Source organism: Pelodiscus sinensis, chromosome 14 (genome assembly GCF_052426305.1).
Source record: "Pelodiscus sinensis isolate ZL-2025 chromosome 14, ASM5242630v1, whole genome shotgun sequence".
Classification (NCBI taxonomy): Eukaryota; Metazoa; Chordata; order Testudines; family Trionychidae; genus Pelodiscus; species Pelodiscus sinensis.
Window position 1 is genome coordinate 28,532,229 of NC_143065.1, and position 19,292 is coordinate 28,551,520.

A 19,292-nucleotide genomic window follows, 5' to 3' on the forward strand; every position below is an offset into this window, starting at 1 on the left:
TTCTGTTCTCATCCTGCAAACTCACTTCAGGGGTGGGTTTATTGTTGGTCCAGTCCTCAGTGTAGACAACAGCAGTCTGAAAGCTGGTGTCTAACTTACTGTTGTTTGCAGTGGTCCTCAGGAACTGTCCTGACAGCCAGGAAAAGCTACTGGCATGTAAGGATTCCCTAGCCATGCCTTTTAGTTCCTGGTTTCACTACTACATTGAGTGAGTGATTTTGGATGACTTTCCTTCACAGGGGGAATCTTCCAGTGCCAGATATGCTGCCTTGAGGGAAATTTGGCACTGGGAAAAAAGACACGCTTTTCTAATGGACCTCCATTATCTATATGTATTTGAAAGTTCCTTTTAATATTTAGCGTTTTTATAGGGCACTAGCAAACAGTTGCACATTCCGTAGTGCACATTTTGTATTATAAAGGTAGGACAGAAAATGACACAGAAGGCTGCCTTATTGAGTATCGCTTACACCCACGAGTTCCTTCCTGCCTATAACTTAGCATAACTTTGGGTCTGTGAAAAGCTTACTACTGAAAGAGCAGAAAGGACAGGAACAGTGCCTGAGATACAAAGTGGGTGAAGTAGGCAGGGCCAATCAGAGGGAGGGGGCAGGAGGCCCATTTGGCCTGGGCCTCATACTCAAACTGGGACTCAAATTTAGACACTTGTTAAGTTTTTGGCATTTGATAAGTTTCACAACTTATTTTTAGGCATATCCCTATCGGACCAAAATGTGACAAACTCTCTCAAGCTAGAAAAGCTTTTGTTACATAAAAAAACATTCAAATTCTCTCTTTTTTTTTTTGGTGCCTTATTTTGTTTTCATGTGTTGTCATTTTTAATTTTTATTATAATTAAGGGGCCTCAAAAGTTGGAAGTGGCCCGAGAGGCCCTGGAAGTAGGCCCAGTAAAGATATTACCTCACCCACTTGTCTAATATTCTCGGACCAACAATACTGCTGCATAATAGTGTCTGTCCTTTATTTTAAATGCAGAAGAGTAATTTATTAATAATGGGCACTTAGATACTAATTATTGTAAACTCAGTCCTCTGTTGAACGAGTCTTTCCTAATGACATTCAAACACCAAGTAGAGGGGAACTCTTGTGCCCTTTCTCTCCTCCTTCCCAAACATGTACATAGGAGCTAAGGGTTTCAAAGTTTCAGTCCAAGTGTTGCAGAACTTGTGGCATTTTCAGCTGAGTTTTCAGGTACATTCAGGGTGCAAAACGGGTGTTAAAACAAAAACTGTTTGAGTTCTGCACAAACACACATTGTATCAGGTGCTCCTAGTGTTGTCATCTGGTGATGCTGCTCTCAAATCCTATGGGATAAATTCCTGTTGTTGAAGATGGTCCATATGCAGCAAAGCCATATTTCTGTTATACAGTAGAACGTATGCAAGAGCGCTACAGTGCCACCCACACCTGGGCACACTCTGGGTGCACATAGGTACAGGGGAGTATTCTAAACAAGGTCATTCTTTCAGTGTATGTGGTTGCTTTTTGTGTCCGGGGAAGAATGGAGCAGGGCCAGTGGCTATGCAGCTCCTCTAATCATTTCTCCTGGAGAAAGGTGTCGAAGCAAAGGGAATAAACTGTCCCCAGAAATGTTTCCTTCTGTCAATTCCATCTAAGGGCCTATGTACTGCAAAGCCCATTTACTTGAACTTTATGTGGGCGAGGGCAACAGTTGGCCCCATGACAGACATTGTTCATATTTAAGCCACTCTTAGTTTGATCCTCAATTTTTTCATGCATCTCCCTTTGTTCTCAGTTCCTGTTTTCCTAGATTATAATCCCATTTCCTGCCAGCTGATACCCATTCCTGTATGTTGTGAACCTTAGCCTCCTACTTGGAGAGATGAGAGCTCCATCTGAGATAACTGTGTATCTGACAGGGGAATGAGAAACTTTCATTCTGAAAGTATCCCTCATAAAAAACATTCAACATACCTGAGCCTCCCATCCATATGAGCCACGGAGCCTGGTGAGAGGGTATGAATAAATATCCCTGAAATGCACTGGGAGTATGGGACACTGCACAAGCCAATTCCGAGGCCAACACCAGCTTCTGAAAAGGTTCATCAAAAAGATGCATAAGAAATGCGAGCACCAAAATAATCTGAGAATATAGTTTCTAAACCGTGTCCTCAAACATGCATGTGAAAAACAGAGCTCTTGGCAGCTATGCACTTTCCACGTGCAAATGCAGGTGTTTTGCATGTATAAGGGGGATGCCCCCAACTACTTTCTTCCACTATTTGATCTGAGGAAGTGGGTCTGGCCCACGAAAGCTCATCATCTAATAAACCATCTTGTTAGTCTTTAAAGTGCTACATTGTCCTGCATTTTGCCCCTTTAAAACTGTAATTCCCACATTTAGAGTTGGCATGTTGTAGATACGGTTCAATGAAAATTGGTTTTGCAAAGGCTCTGTCGTGCAAACCTTTAGATTTGTAAGAACTCTTCCTCTTTGCAGAGACAGCAGCCATTGAGTTGATATAGAGTTGATGCAAACTATTCAAGAGACCAGTTACACTTAATTACTTTTGTTCTTTGTTTTGGTGCATCCAGTATTCTTAACTTAGTCATTCTTTCAGTGTATGTGGTTGAGTTTTGAGTATGGGGAAAAAGCCAGCAGTTGTGGGGTAAGGATGTTAAATATTGATTAACTGAATAGTCAAGTAACCTCATGAATTCTAATTGGTTAGTCAGCTATTCTATACAGGAAACCCCCGCGTTACAATGGCCCGAGTTGTCAATCTCATGCTTCAGTGGAACAACAGGTAGAAATATGGATTGTGAAAGCCAAAAATGGATAGAGAGCTTGGCTGGATCTCTTGACAGGCATCAGCACTGATTCTAAATCAGTGAGTTGGAAAAAACCTGCAAGCAGGCGAGGAATTTGGATAAAGAGAAGAAAAACATGCAAAAAGTAAACAAGCCATCAGTTTGTTCCATGTATTCCTTGTTCAGGTTATTTTAGCACTTACCTTTGGTCAGGGAAACTTCCATTATAACTCTGTCATTGGGCTTGGAGGTGTTTAATAAGAGAGCAGCACCAGCTGAACTGAAAGAGCTGTTTTCCTTGGTTATCTTAGTGCTGGAGCTCAGAGACGGGCATAAGTGAGACGATAGGTAGTTAGAGGCAGAATAAGGGGTGTTAAGACTTGTCCTGACTGTCAGGGTGAGGAGACCCTTTTTGGCCTGCTAGAAAGAAAAAATGATGAGTGGACTGATATCACATGCACCTTGTGTGTAAAGGCAGAAATTGTGCTGTGAGGAGGGTGCGTAACCTTGAATTTTTGTAAAGCATCATAATGCGTTAATCCATGCATTGATTCTCCGTTCAGTTCCAGAATTTCATCCCCTGTTTTAAAAAGGAATAAACAAACTGCATTACTAATTGCTATTAGCCAAAAGTGTAAGACACAAATATTTAAGAATGATCATGCCTTGTGCAAATGCAGTAACACATGGAGATGAAAATATACCACATACAGCACTGCCTTCAGTGGGACCAGACAGGGCCCTTTCGCGACATTAGAAAGCTGCTATAAATGTTATGTACTCTAACTTAATATTTATAGATTGCATTTAAGGTTAGACTCCTCCCCAATACCGGAAATTATTCCAATTTTACACTTTTGGTTTTACCAGCCTTTGCGGTTTTATCCTAACTAGTTGTTTTAGATTCATTCCTCCCCACCCCCCACTTCATGAGAAGAGAATGAAAGGTTTCCATCTCTCAAATTTTCCCTTTGCCAAAATGGCTACTATCTACTATTACTGACAGGGCCAAAGCCAACAAGATAGGCTCTATCTAGCTAAACGTGGCAATAAAGCTGCCCTTAATGCAGTTGGCTGCCTTCTCCTGTTTTAAATGAGAGTAAGGCCATTCCAACAGGCAAAATGGCTACCAATTTATGGCTCAGGGAGCTAGACTGGACATATGGACTGCAGAGGGCAGCAGAGACACTGTGAAAAGTGGATGGGGGGGGGGCAGGGAGCAGGCCATTGGCAATAGCAGGAGGCAGATTTAGGTGGCCAGGAGGATGTGGGGGTGCAGAGGACAGTGACAGGGTGGGAGATGGAGGGACTGAATGGCAGCTCCCCCAGCTTGAGGTAATGATGGGAGTCACCTCTGTGCAGCCAGGGGAAGGCAAGGTCACAGTGTTGCCAACTCTGATGAACTGATCTGTGCAACGGCCTTGGAGCTGAGGACACAGACCTGCCCTGTCACTGAGCCCTCCCTTCATGTGTAGCCTTAGGATGTTAAGTAGCGAGTAAATGACTAATCGTGTACGCGATACAATTTGTATTGACTACATGATTAGTCAATAAGGGTCCGCTGCAGCTCTGCAGTTTAAATGTAGTAGAAGCTGGGCATGCAAGTAGCCTGGCTACTACTACATTTGAACTACAGAGCTGCAACAGGAGTAGGTCTGGGACCCAGCCACCTGGCTCTTACCACATTTAAAAGGCAAAGCCGGCTCCCCCCAGCACAGGCTACTGCTTCCTTCTCCCCTCCCCCCACTCTTGCTGTCTTTGATAAGCTTAGGATTATTGGGTAGTCGACTATTTGACTACTCTTTTACATCCCTAGTGTAACCTAGAGTAGTGTGTGTGGCCTAGGGGAGCAGGAGTTGGGGAAGTGGTGCTAGTAGTTCCTAGGTGAAGAAGTGTTGCTCTGGGGTCAGAGCAATAAGAGGAAACAGCTGGCTGTTCTCCTAGCTCAGTGGTCACTAAAGGTTACCTTTCAGCCTGAAATTATCACAGGGGAAAAGGAGTCAATGAGAGTTTAAAAAGTCAAGATACACTAAACAAGATGATCTGTTTTTAAAAAAAAAAACACCCTCCTGCCATTGGGAGTGTCTGTCTGATGATTTCTGCTCTCTTGATGGCAGCAATACTGAATTTGACAGGTGAATGTTGAAAATTCACTGAAAATGGGGGTTGAAGGGAAACAGCAAATGTATTTGATTTCCCACTCCAATTTCCTGCCTTGCTCTATTTATAATGTCTAAAAGAGTAGCTGAGTCACTAGCCTTTCTCCTGAGATAAACAAAGGAGCAATGCCAATGAGAATATAGACATTTGTCATTCAGGCAATGAAATTAAACTGCCATCTCATTTCTTAGTGGTCACCGAACAATGTTTAGGGAAAAATAACTTTCATTCATAGGCAACCTGAGCTAGAATTGACCCCTTGTCACCAACCAACCTCACAAGCAATCTGATCCTCTTTTGTTATATATTTTAAACGTTTGATATTGTTTGTGTGCTAGTAACTTTTAAAACACCCGATCAAGCACTCTAAATATTTTTTCTTAGTAACCTCCTACCTTCTTGTAACCTTCCATCAGCCGCAGCAGCTCCACCTGGAAAGATGGTCTTAACGTAGATACCAATGGGCCCATAAATGCTGTCCTTCCCTCCAACAATACTGAAGCCCAACCCCTAAATTATTAGAGAGAGAGAGAATGTTTATTTCTCATAATGGTTACATTGTTTTCCACATGGGCAATAACAGTTAGCAGAATTGTTTGATGGACATTAACATTTTCATTACAATATTTAAAACAAAGGTGGATATAACAATCCCCAATTTAAATTTTCAGTTAAACACCTACATTCTTCTTTATAAAAGTCACAAGCAATTAGTTTGATACTATATATGTGCTGTAATAGTAACATGTAATGATTAGAACACAGGATTAAGTGCCATACTTCTGACACTGACATAATGTGTGGCCTTGGGTGAGTTATTTATTAGGTCTATACTACTGGGAATGGTCAGCTTACGGTACGCAATTCCAGCTATGTAAATAATGTAGGCAGAGTTGATGTACCGTAAACCGAACTTCAGCGCCATTCCCGCAGCGGGAGGTCAAAGGGGAGAAACGCTCCCGTTGATTTCCCTTACTCTTCGCAACAGTGAGGAGTACCAGCGCCGACCAGGACACCCTCAGCATTTTTTACTAGACCTGCTAAATTGAACACCAGACATTCTAAGACTTACCTCTGGGGGAATTCTGCACCCCAGCCCACATGCAGAATTTGTGTCCCCCAGAATTGCCAGAGAGGCACTGAAGTTATGCCTTTTTTCCCCACCAGTGGCTGCTGTGGCACAAGAACAGAGGGCATTCAGCCATAATGATCAGCAGCCAATAGGGAAGACAAAAGGCTGTCTTTCTCATAGCACCCTATCTGTGGGGCCCAGTGAGGAGGGACAGAGCAGGGCAGATGGGAATGCTGGGGGGCCATATAGATGAGGATTCTGATGGGCTAGTTGGGAGGACAATCTGGAGCAGGGGCTGACTGGGAAGGGGGTGCAGAGCCCAAAAAATGGGCATGGCTGAGTGGGGGTGCAAAGACAATGGAGATGGGAGATGTGTGAGGGTGCAGGGCAGAGAATTGCTAAGTGGGAGTACAGAGACACATGGGGACAGGAGGAGGAAGATACAGGGCCACATGGGGATGGGGGCAGATGTGCCTGACTAGATAGGAGAAGCTAGAGGTCAGATAGGATCTGCATGGAGTTGGCACCTTAACTCTCTAACAAGCCCATCACACACACACCTCAAAAAACTGTTCCATGCTTCTCCCACTCATATCCAACAACTCTCAAGTTTCAATCCTAGGCTCCTTCCCAGCAATTACATCCCTCTCCTTTGGCCTCTGACTCTCCTCTGCCTTTGCACCGTTTCTAAGGGAAGGTGGGCAATACATTTCCATATTGTAGTTTAAATGACTTATTAATCTACATTCTGTATTAATATGCCTAGTAAGAAAATGATTTGTCAAGAAAAACATTCCTGGAATCTTTTTTGTTGGCTGAATTGTTACAGACACACTTGCTGATGGGTATTTTTTTAAATAAATGGCAATTGGTATGATTATATTGTATGTTTGGATAAATAAAATATGCAGCATTTTACAGAATTCTAAAATTCTGTGCACAGAATCTTTAACTTTTTTATGCAGAATTTCTCCACCTCCCCCTGGAGTAGAGACCTTACTTAATTAGTATTTGTGAACCAAAATTATTATTTGTAAATCAAGTAGAAATCCTTGGATAAAAAGTGCTATAGAAGTGCAAATTACCACTATAATACAGATGATGATGATAATTTATTTTATTGATCTCCAGGGAAGGATTTTCTAATAGTTGTCCCTACATCTGAAATAGACATTGTTATTTGAGAAAGAGATCTTTATTAGAGAATTTACAAACCTGGAAGGACTGTGTTTAATGTCTAGCTTCCCTATTTTATGCATCCCAAGTTGCAAATGAAAGTCAAACATAATCACAAATGCGAATACAAATATGTGGCCAGACAGAGAGCAAGAACTAGGGATGTCAACGTGTGGTCGACTATATGATTAAATGACTAACCTGGGCTTATCAGTTAATCTTGTCGACTACACACATTTTCCCTCCTCATTGCTGCCTCTGTATCAGAGGCATTGGGGGGGGGGGGGGGTGAGAGCAGGAGCCGGTGCCCATGGGGAACTGGCTTTAAACAGGCTCCCCATGAGCACTGGATCCACTTGCCCCCCACTCCCTAACCCCGCACTGCTACCTCTGATAGAAAGGCAGAAGCACAGAGGGTGAGGGGGCAGGCTGGAACTGATGTGCACAGGGAACCAATTTTCAAGGCAGCTACCCACGCATTTCAGATCCACAGACCTGCTGCCTGTTCTCCCCTTGCTGGCTCCTACTGAGGTGGGGTGGAGGGGATAAGCAGAAGCTGGTGCTGGGGGGAGCTGGCTTAAAAGCTGTTTCCCCCCATCACCGGCTCCGTGGTGCCTCCTGCCCACCCCCTGCAGCAGTGGGGGCAAGAGGGGCAGGGAGCAGGGGAAGCTATCACGAAGCAGCCCCTGTCTGTGGGGGGTTGGAGCTCCCCACAGACAGAGGCTGCTCCGCATCCCACGCTGCTGCCTCTGTCCATGAGAAGCTCGGCTTCCTGTGGATAGGGGCTGCTGCCATTCTGCACTGCTGCCTCTGAGACAGAGGCAGCAGTGCAGGGTGGCAGGCAGCTGGCCCACAAGGGAAGCTGGTTTTTATACTAGCTTCCCTTGCACTTCGGCTCTTCAAGGGGCGATACAGAGGCAGTAGTGTGGGGTGGCAGGTGGCTCCCTAGGAGTGGGGTCGGGAATGTATTGGCTGCTGGCCCCATCCCCAGGGACTATTAAATAGTCATGCAACTGATAATATTTTAGACGACTATTCAATTACACTATATCTAACATCCCTAACAAGAACACCCATTTTGGTGTTTTTATTTATAAGTCTGAGAGCAATTGCCTTCTCTCTGTATCACTAAATATGGCCTTTGTAAATCTAAGTTTTATTTTTATGCATGTGTACATCATTTTACTGAAGGTTACGTTTATATAACTATGCTTTACCACCAGCTGCATCTTGTGGCATTTCCTGGCTTAACAAATTATCAGAATGATCCATGCTGCAAGGCCCAGTTAAACCGGATGATATAAACAATCTGGGGAGATATTGCCATGGAGAACAAGTTCCAGCTACTGTGCACACATGCAATTACCATTAGGCAGATATGCACGTGCACGGAAAGTGAGCCCTCACTTAGAGTACAGTCAGTGTGCTATGAAATCCTGCAAAATCCGAATCGAGCTGATGACAAATTGTGCTAACGATACAATCCTGCACAGTAATGAATTCCCTCATTTCCTGTTAAGTCAGCTGGGAGTAGAGAGCAATCAGCCCCTAATAGGATAGAGTTCAGCTTTAGTCTGGCTATGTGACTGTTTGCTGCTTGTGAAAGGTGACTAATCTAAAGCTTCTGGAGGTTGCAGTCCTTTATTTACCTCCAGGTTAGACACAGCACAGGCAGTGCATTCTTCCCACACTGCCAGTCCACCACTGTGTCTCAGCTCTGACTTGGAGGGAGCACCTCTAGCAGGAAGTCTCCAGTCTCCAGACCCCATTCAGTCAGTGCCCCATGTTTGTTCAGAAGGATACCGGTGAATGTCAGCTATAGCAGTGATTGTATGATAAGGACATGTGTCTACTAGGAACTTGCCTTTGACCATCAACATACCATACGTACCACCAAAGAGGTGGCAGAAGATGGTGATTTTTAATCACTTGCTGGCCAGGTCTGAATTGGTACCAGCTACCCAGAAATGCAAGGCTTGCTGTCCCACATCCCACCTCCTTGCACCGTGCAGTGATGTGTATGTTTACACCTTGGAAGATGGCTAGTATTCTGTTACCATAAACATTCATGAATCTCTCACCTTCCCTTGGCCTTTCATCAAAACAATGTTTGATATTACGGAAGCTGGTGAGCCACAAGACGCATGTGTTAACTGAGCAGTGCTCAGCGATCTAGAAGGTTTTGAAACAGCCTGCAAAGAGAAAAATAGTTGTAATGCAATGCCAGGCACTTGTTGTGCAGAACAGATGAATGTGTAAAACTGGTCTGGGGGAGTACAGTCAAACTGGAACAACAGAGATCCCACAAGTGCTGGGTTTTTAAATGTCTGAATGATTTCAGATAGTTCTTGAATTTCAGAACCTGTAGCTTACAGAATTGGCTGAATCATAGCCTTTTTTTTTCAGGTGCATAGCATATTCAGCTAAAACTCTCAAGTCCTTATAGACTCTGGGGTTGATTCTGAATGCAGAACACATCAATGATTCAACCAGATTTACTCCTGATTTACATGGGGAGATCAGAATCTGGACTCTAAAAGTTCTCCCTGGCAGTATCAATTATTTGAATCATATTATTTGTGTTGGCAGTTAATATTCCCATGAGAAAATTATGTGTTTGTATATTTGGGTCATTGCAAGTACTGTTGTGTGAGGGCCAGAGTATAACACTGTCAAGAAGGACAATCCAGGGAACTACAGACTGGTCAGACTCACCACAGTCCCCAGAAAAATCATGGAGGGGATCCCCAAAGAATCCATTTTGAAGCACTTGGAAGAGGGGACAGTGATCAGGAATAGTCAACATGGATTCACCAAGGACAAGTCATTCCTGACCAACCTGATTGCTTCTGTGATGAGGTATCTTGCTCTGTGGACATGGGGAAGTCGGTGGATGTGATATACCTTAATTTTAGCAAAGCTTTTGATACAGTTTCCCACAATATTCTTGCCAGCAAGTTAAGGAAGTATGGATTGGATAAATGGACTGTAGGGTGGATAGAAAGCGGGCTAATTTGTTGGGCCCAATGGGTAGTGATCAATGGCTCAATGTCTGGTAGGAGGTCAGTTTCAAGTGGAGTGCCCCAAAGATTGGTTCTAGGGCTGGTTTTATCCAACATCTTTATTAATGTTCTGGATGAGGGGATGGATTACATGTTCAGCAAGTTTGCGGATGACACTAAGCTAGGGGGAGAGGTAGATATGTTGGAGGGTGGGGATAGGGTGCAGAGTGACCTAGACAAATTGGAGGATTGGGCAAAAAGAAAACTTATGAGGTTCAACAAGGACAAGTGCAGAGTCCTGCACTCGGGACAGAAGAATCCCAAGCATTTTACAGGCTGGGGACCAATTGGCTAAGAAGCAGTTCAGCAGAAAAAAGACCTGGGGATTACAGGAGATGAGAAGCTGGATATGAGTCAACAGTGTGCCCTTGTAGGCAAGAAGGCTAATGGCATATTAGGGTGCATTAGGAGGAGCATTTCCAGCAGATCTTGAGGCCTTATCTGTAGTACAGCATCTAATTCTGGGTCCAGCAGAGAGCAACAAACATATTTTCATAGACACACCTACTTTCCCTAGATGTTCAGAAGACAGAGATGCTTTGGCTGGTTTTGGCTTGCAACTCACTTTGAGTGCAGGAGGAATGAAATGCACTACAGTGATTCTCATCCACTGTAATCCCCAGGTCCTTTTCTTCTGAACTGCTACTTAGCCATTCGGTCCCCAGCCTGAACACTGTATGAGTGAAGGGCAGCAGAACTGTACTTGGCATGCCTTGAGTGAGGATGTCACCCTAAACGGAACCTCACTTGCTAAGCAGGGGGTAAGGATGCCACATCCCACTGAAGATGAGGGGGTAGGAATAGGGATTCCTACCCAATGGTGAATACTCTGCCTTAAGAGTCCTAGACATCATTTGAGCCTCACCCATCCAATGCTTACAGACAGAGCTGATTGGACTCAACTGAGAGGCCTTGTTTCTGTTCAGTGATTTCTAGAGATGAAACCACCGAGGAGCAGAACTAAGAGTTAAACTTTGGACGTGGTGTGGGAACAGCGTTGCAGTGAAAGACAACAAAGAGGCAGCGGCCCAGAGGCTCCCTACCCCATGAAGTCACTAAGAGCCCAATTACGTTGGAGAACCCCAGAACATGGTAAGCAGCAATGGCAAAGATATTTGGCAAGAGTGAGCGGGCGGAGATAATGGCAACAGCAAACAGTGAGCGGTGGCAAAGATAGCAGGAGTAGCAGTAGGGAGCCAGCTGAAGAGGCAGCAGCAGCAGGTTGGGCATTGCTTGCTGCCTTGATGCCCTTCCCCTTTCAGAGGTGGTAGATGGACCCATGAGAATGTACCTCTGAACTCCATAGCTTTGCTAAGGACAAACAACTGTGAGTGGAGAGAGTTATATGTTGTACGGACGGTAGTTCATTTAAATTTCACACCACACAATGAGAAATTGAGGCAAAAGACATTGTCCAATATATGGAAAAGCGACGAGGAGTCCTGTGGCACCTTATAGACTAACTGAAGTGTAGGAGCATAAGCTTTCGTGGGCAAAGACCCACTTCGTCAGATGCATGTAGCTTATGCTCCTACACTTCAGTTAGTCTATAAGGAGCCACAGGACTCCTCGTCGCCTTTGCAGATTCAGACTAACACGGCTACCCCTCTGATACTTGACTCCAATATATGGAAAAAGGATGTTTGTTTATGGCTATGTGGTTGCGGTTGTAGAGTTTTCCCCAATTAATGCTTGGTTCTCTTTCATTTTAATACAAGCTTTCTTTTGTTAGACACAGACTCAGTGCTTGGCAGTGGGGAGATATTGCCTCTTAGAGGAGTCTGGGGATGGTGTTTAGTTTTCCCAGATTTCTGGGTGGAGACTCAAGCCACTTCTATTTTGGATTGTTCAGGGGGATCTTGTTGTTGTCGATTCCAGCTGGCAGAAGGATTACAAGCATTATGAAGACTTCCTATCTGAACATTAGCACAAAGTTCATTTAAGTTCTGAATCAACTTCTTATCTAATGTTAAGCATGCATGAAGTTCAGCGGGGCCAGAAACACGTGCAGGGAAATTCTACAAATTTGTTTATGCAGTATTGTGAAACTAGCAGCTGCACGAGGCTTTAATGTATGGAACAGACATCAAGAATTCAACTTCCACATAGGTCAGGAAATGAGGGTTGATTAGAAAAGGAGAATAAGCTTATTCGTGCAGCACCATAGAGCATTAAGAATGTGACTATCAGAGAAATAGCTGTGCAATGCCAAAATATACTCAATAAAAGATACATCTCAGTAAAATGGGTTATACCTATGCTGTAGTCCATCTTCCCTTAGGGATCTGCAGGAGAAGGGCATTTGACACGGTCTCGCATGACCTTCTTATCAATAAAGTAGGGAAATACAACCTAGATGGGGCTCCTATAAGGTAGTTGCATAACTGGCTGGATAACCATTCTCAGGGTATGTCTACGCTGCCACCCTAGTTCGAACTAGGGTGGCTAATGTAGGCAATCGAAGTTGCAAATGAAGCCCGGGATTTAAATATCCCGGGCTTCATTTGCATCTTGCCGGGCGCCGCCATTTTTAAATCCCCATTAGTGCGGACTTCGTGCCCGCGGCTACACGCAGCATGGAGTAGGTAGTTCGAATTAGGCTTTCTAATTCGAACTACCATTACACCTCATTCCACAAGGAGTAACGGTAGTTCAGATTAGAGAGCCTAATTCGAACTACCTACTCCGTGTCGTGTGTAGCCACGGGCACGGAGTCCGCACTAACGGGGATTTAAAAATGGCGGCGCCCGGCAAGATGCAAATGAAGCCCAGGATATTTAAATCCCGGGCTTCATTTGCAACTTCGATTGCCTACATTAGCCACTCTAGTTCGAACTAGGGTGGCAGTGTAGACATACCCTCAGAGAGTAGTTATTAACAGTTCATAATCATGCTGGAAGGGAATAACAAGTGGGTTCTGCAGGGGTCTGTTGTGGGACCGGTTTTGTTCAATATCCTCATCAACGATTTAGATGATTCTGAATCCACGAGCAATTCCTGGACAGTGCTCATGTGGAGGCAGCTGAGGTAACTATCCCAGTACACAAGATTGCTGACACATCACTGGTGGAGAAGGAGATGGCTCAGGGTGGACACTGGCAGCTGGTTACTTCTGGCAGCAGACACTGCTCCACTCCTGCTCTGAGCCCTCCCAACATGGTACTAGGAAACCGTTATGCTCTTCTTGATACAGGAGATAAGGAATCACCCCCTATAACAGAGGAGGAGAAGCTTCGTACCCCCAAGGCTGGGAGGTCTGCTGCCACCACTGCGAATAGGAAACGTAGGGTAGTGGTGGTCGGAGACTCTCTTCTGAGGGGGACGGAGGTGCCCATATGTCGCCCTGACATTTAATCTCAGGAGATATGCTGCCTGCCAGGGGCCCGTCAAGGATTATCCGGCCCTCTGACTACTACCCCATGCTACTCATCCATGTGGGCACTAATGATACTGCAAGATGTGACACTGAGCAGATCAAAAGTGTCTACAGGGCTCTGAGAGTACGGATGAAGGAGTTTGGAGTGCAGGTGGTATTCTCTTCGATCCTTCCTGTCGCAGGTAGGGGCCCGGGCAGAGACAGGTGTATCCTGGAGGTGAATGCCTGGCTGTGAAGATGGTGTCGCCAAGAGGGCTTTGGCTTCCTCGACCATGGGATGCTATTCCAGGAAGGACTGCTAGGCAGAGATGGTGTTCACCTTTCAAGGAGGGGGATGACCCTATTTGGACACAGACTGGCTAACCTAGTGAGGAGGGCTTTCAACTAGGTTCAACAGGGACAGGCGAGCAAAGTCCATGGGTAAGTGAAAACCATGGAGACCTGGGAGATGGGTCAGAAATGGGAGGGAGCATTGGTTATAATGGCAGAGAGAGAGGAGGGTCAGGGCAAAATGGGAGGCAAGATCAAATCAGTATCTTATATGCCTATATACAAATGCGAGAAGTATGGGTAATAAGCAGGAAGAACTGGAAGTGCTAATAAATAAATACAACTATGACATTGTTGGCATCACAGAAACTTGGTGCGATAATACACATGATTGGAATGTTGGGATGGAAAGGTACAGCTTGCTCAGGCAGGCTAGACAGGGAAAAAAGGGATGAAGAATTGCCTTATATATTAAAAATGTACACACTTGGACCGAGGTGGAGACAGACATGGGAGACAGAAGTGTTGAGAGTCTCTGGGCTAGGCTAAAAGGAGTAAAAAACAAGAGTGATGTCATGCTAGGAGTCTACTACAGGCCACCTACCCAGGTGGATGAGGCTTTTTTTAAACAACTAACAAAATCATCCAAAGCCCAAGATTTGGTGGTGATGGGGGACTTCAACTATTCAGATATATGTTGCGGAAATAACACAGTGGGGCACAGACTATCCAATAAGTTTTTGGATTGCATTGGTGACAACTTTTTATTTCAGAAGGTTGAAAAAGCTACTGGGGGGAAGCTGTTCTAGATTTGATTTTAACAAATGGGGAGGAACTGGTGAGAATTTGAAAGTGGAAGGCACTGATCCTTGAAATCATAGAGTTCACAAGTCTAAGGAAAGGTAGAAGTGAGAACAGCAAAATAGAGACAATGGATTTCAGGAAGATGGATTTTGGGAAGCTCAGAGAGCTGATAGGTAAGATCCCATGGGAATCAAGACTAAGTGGAAAAACAACTGAGGAAAGTTGGCAGTTTTTCAAAGGGACATTGTTAAGGGCCCAAAAGCAAGCTATTCCACTGTGTAGGAAAGATAGAAAATATGGTAAAAGACTACCTTGGCTTAACCACAAGATCTTGCATGATCTAAAAATAAAAAAGGAGTCATATAAAAAATGGAAACTAGGACAAATTACAAAGGACGAATATAGGCAAACAACACAGGAATGCAGGGGCAAGATTAGAAAGGCAAAGGCACAAAATGAGCTCAAACTAGCTAAAGGAATAAAGGGAAACAAAAAGACTTTTCATAAATATATTAGAAGCAAGAGGAAGACCAAGGACAGGGTAGGCCCACTGCTCAGTGAGGAGGGAGAAACAGTAACAGGAAACTTGGAAATGGCAGAGATGCTTAATGACTTCTTTGTTTCGGTCTTCACCGAGAAATCTGTAGGAATGCCTAACATAGTGAATGCTAGTGGGAAGGGGGTAGTTTTAGAAGGTAAAATAAAAAAAGAATAAGTCAAAAATTACCTAGAAAAGTTAGATGCCTGCAAGTCACCAGGGCCTGATGAAATGCATCCTAGAATAATCGAGGAGCTGATAGAGGAGGTATCTGAGCCTCTAGCTATCATCTTTGGAAAATCATTGGAGACAGGAGAGATTCCAGAAGACTGGAAAAAGGCAAATATAGTGCCCATCTATAAAAAGGGAACTAAGAACAACCCAGGAAACTACAGACCAGTTAGTTTAACTTCTGTACCAGGGAAGATAATGGAGCAAGTAATTAAGGAAATCATCTGCAAACATTTGAAAGGTGGTTAGGTGATAGGGAACAGCCAGCATGAATTTGTAAAGAACGAATCATGTCAAACCAATCTAATAGCTTTCTTTGATAGGATAACAAGTCTTGTGGATAAGGGAGAAGCGGTGGATGTGGTATACTTAGACTTTAGTAAGGCATTTGATATGGTCTCGCACGATATCCTTATCAATAAACCAGGCAAATACAACTTAAATGGGGCTGCTATAAGGTGAGTGCATAACTGGCTGGATAACTGTACTCAGAAAGTAGTTATTAATGGTTTTCTATCCTGCTGGAAAGGTATAACAAGTGGAGTTCCACAGGAGTCTGTTTTGGGATCGGCTCTCTTCAATATGTTCATCAACGATTTAGATATTGGCATAGAAAGTACGCTTATTAAGTTTGCAGATGATACCAAACTGGGAGGGGTTGCAACTGCTCTGGAGGATAGGGTCATAATTCAAAATGATCTGGACAAATTAGAGAAACGGTCTCAGGTAAACAGGATGAAGTTTCATAAGGACAAATGCAAAGTGCTCCACTTAGGAAGGAACAATCAGTTTCACACATACAGAATGGGAAGTGACTGTCTAGGAAGGAGTATGGCAGAAAGGGATCTACAGGTTATAGTGGACCACAAGCTAAATATGAGTCAACAGTCTGACACTGTTGCAAAAAAAGCAAACGTGACTTTGGGATCCATTAACAGGAGTGTTGTGAGCAAGACATAAGAAGTCATTCGTCTGCTCTACCCTGTGCTGATTAGGCCTCAGCTAGAATATTGTGTTCAGTTCTGGGCACCACATTTCAAAAAAGATGTGGTAAATTGGAGATGGTCCAGAGAAGAGCAACAAAAATTATTAAAGGCCTAGAAAACATGAGCTTAGAGGGAAGACTGAAAGAACTGGGCTTGTTTAGTTTAAAAAAGAGAAGACTGAGAGGAGACGTGATAGTGGTTTTCAAGTATCTAAAAGGGTGTTATAAAGAGGAGGGTGAAAAATTGTTCTCCTTGGCCTCTGATGATAGGACAAGAAGCAATGGGCTTAAATTGCAGCAAGGGAGGTTTAGGTTGGACATCAGGAAAAACTTCCTAACTGGCAGGGTTGTTAAACAGTGGAATAAATTGCCTAGGGAGGCTGTGGAATCTCCATCACTGGAGATATTTAAGAGCATATTAGGTAGACATCTGTCAGGGATGATCTAGACAGTGCTTGGTCCTGCTGTGAGGGCAGGGGACTGGACTTGATCTCTCAAGGTCCCTTCCAGTTCTAGTATTCTATGATATGTGTATGCAAGTTTATACACATTGTGTTGAAATTCATGCCTCTGCAGAAGGGCCTGTGTAAAGTTCTTCAAGTTCAGCAGCACTGCAGTTTCCATATGTGGCTAGCAAGGTGATTGGCCATTCAGCTTCTGTGGTCACAGTGGCTGTGCTTGCTGCTAGCTACAAATAGGTGAGAAGGCTACAAGGGTGAACAAGAAAAGAGGACACTCCTCTGCTGCTATTTCGAAATAGCCCCTCACCAGGGCCATTCTAAGTTATTCCTCCCTAGTGCCTCCTGGGGCTTTAAATCAAGATAAGCACATCTATATTCGAGAAGCCTGCCTTGGACTAATTTTGAGGCTTCCCTGCAGTGTAGACGTGTTATTGCAAAATTATCTCTTTTAGAATAACTATTCCGGAATAGCTTATTTCGAAATAAGCAATCAGTGTAGATGTATCCTTAGGGTAGATGAGGGTCTGGGAGAAAATATACCATGGATAGGTGGAAGAAGCCACAAGCCCCTTCACTTGGAGGCCTGCTGACAGGGAACATGGCTGGAGTGGCTTAAGAGGTGCACTGACGTGTTGTATCCCTAGTGTAGTCTCCAGTGGCAGGACCCAAAGATGGGAGAACTTTGGCAAAAAGAACTAAGTGCAACCTCCCTGTTGGAGTGTCCTGGCTGAACCCTGTTGAATGTAACTTTCTAGTGGTTTGTGGTTTCTTGTTTCACTTACCGGACCTCTTCCTACTGCACAGTCTAGCTGCTGAGAGAGTGACTTCCGGTTACTGTAGAGAGAATGGGGCTGTCTGTCTCTGTATGCTGCTGATTTCCTTGACACTGGATAGTCAATTTCCCCTATCCAATATGGATTTACACCTACAGGAGACAAAAGGCATGAAACAGTATTTTTCAGGAGCATCAGCATCAAACATTTCACCGGGCTCACAATCAACTCCATTTAGAAAGATTTTTCAGGTTGTAAATCTTAACTGTCCCAGGCCACCATGAAGCACCACACCTCCCCCAAGCTGCAGTTGCACGCAGTGACTTCACATGACCAGCTGCTGGGCGCACACAGCTAGCAACAGGTTCTGCATGCCAGGGCCTTGTTCAAAGACTGTTGGGTGCACACATGTTCCATTCACTTTTATGCACAAGCTTCTGCGTCCTTCCCTCTCTCTTTCTCCACCAGATGGCTCCTTACAAGGGAGCATTTTAATTGCATCACCGGATGCACTGAGAGCAAAATCACATGACCCCGAAGTAAAGAAGACAGAGAGACATCTGTCACCAAATCAAAAGCGAGAGAGGAAAAGACTTGTTAACTCAGCCAATCCCTGCTTCTGCCAGTGCAGGATCAGACTCTTATAGGTATTTCACCACTTTCCTTGAATGACTATTCCACAGTTGAGCAGATTTAGTAGTAGATGCAGGTTTTCAAATGATAGTCGGCTGGATGTCTATTTTTTCCCACAGTTAAACCCTGTGTGCAAGACAGCTGATTGTGGAAAATCTGCCCCTGTGCCTTATATTAGAGCACAGTGATGGCACCCCTCTGCTCCACCAAGAGACTTGCATCCACCTGTCCTACCACAATGCTGCTGACCAAGTTGTGGGGAGAAAGAGAAGGGGAAGCAGGGTGCTGACTCAGCATATCTCAGGGCAGCATCTGCCAATGTGGGACCCTATGAAGGCCTCACTGTTAACTGAAGCTGCATCCTTGGGAGAAGCAGCTGAGAAGGACAGTGGTGCAGATACTATCTACACAGGGATGAGACCCTCTAGGACACAGGCATCCCAATTCTCTCAGGAGGAGGTAATCAAGCCTTTCCACGTAATGCTAGACTGTGTTTTCACAAACGGGTTCTGTTGGTATGAGTTATGAGGAGAAAGATCAGGCAACTTGTACCTGGATTACCATAAAAACAAGTGGTCCTTGGCGCACCTTAGTCTCTAAAGTCCACAGGACCACTCATTGTTTTTAAAGTTACAGACTAACACGGCTACCCCTTTGAGATTTTTAACTGGATAACCCTGGTATTTCTGTCTGCTACCGACTTGCAGTTTGGTTATTTTCCTGCATCACTGCCTATTTTCTGTATAGTAGAAGGAATATGCACAGCTGGGGGACAGGGCAGGTAATTCACCTGTTTAAAACTTTAGCACACTGATATACAGAGGTATAGGTATCAGAGGGGTAGCCATGTTAGTCTGAATCTGCAAAAGCGATGAGGAGTCCTGTGGCACCTTATAGACTAACAGATTTATTGGAGCATAAGCTTTCGTGGGCAAAGACCCACTTCATTAGATGCATG

General features: G+C 44.3%; 1 protein-coding gene across 3 annotated transcripts in view; it reads right to left on the minus strand.

The window, feature by feature from the left end:
• The window catches only part of IL16 (interleukin 16), an 83,150-nt gene that overhangs the window by 25,097 nt on the left and 38,761 nt on the right, over nt 1-19,292 (minus strand). For all 3 annotated transcript variants that reach the window (XM_075897118.2, XM_006139266.5, XM_075897117.2), the window contains 6 exons: nt 17,711-17,853; nt 9,283-9,393; nt 5,349-5,463; nt 3,300-3,373; nt 2,997-3,210; nt 1,957-2,074 (listed from right to left, as the gene is read on the minus strand). In XM_075897118.2, the coding sequence (XP_075753233.2) occupies nt 1,957-2,074; nt 2,997-3,210; nt 3,300-3,373; nt 5,349-5,463; nt 9,283-9,393; nt 17,711-17,853 (775 nt within the window). The remainder of the gene's footprint in view (nt 1-1,956; nt 2,075-2,996; nt 3,211-3,299; nt 3,374-5,348; nt 5,464-9,282; nt 9,394-17,710; nt 17,854-19,292) is intronic.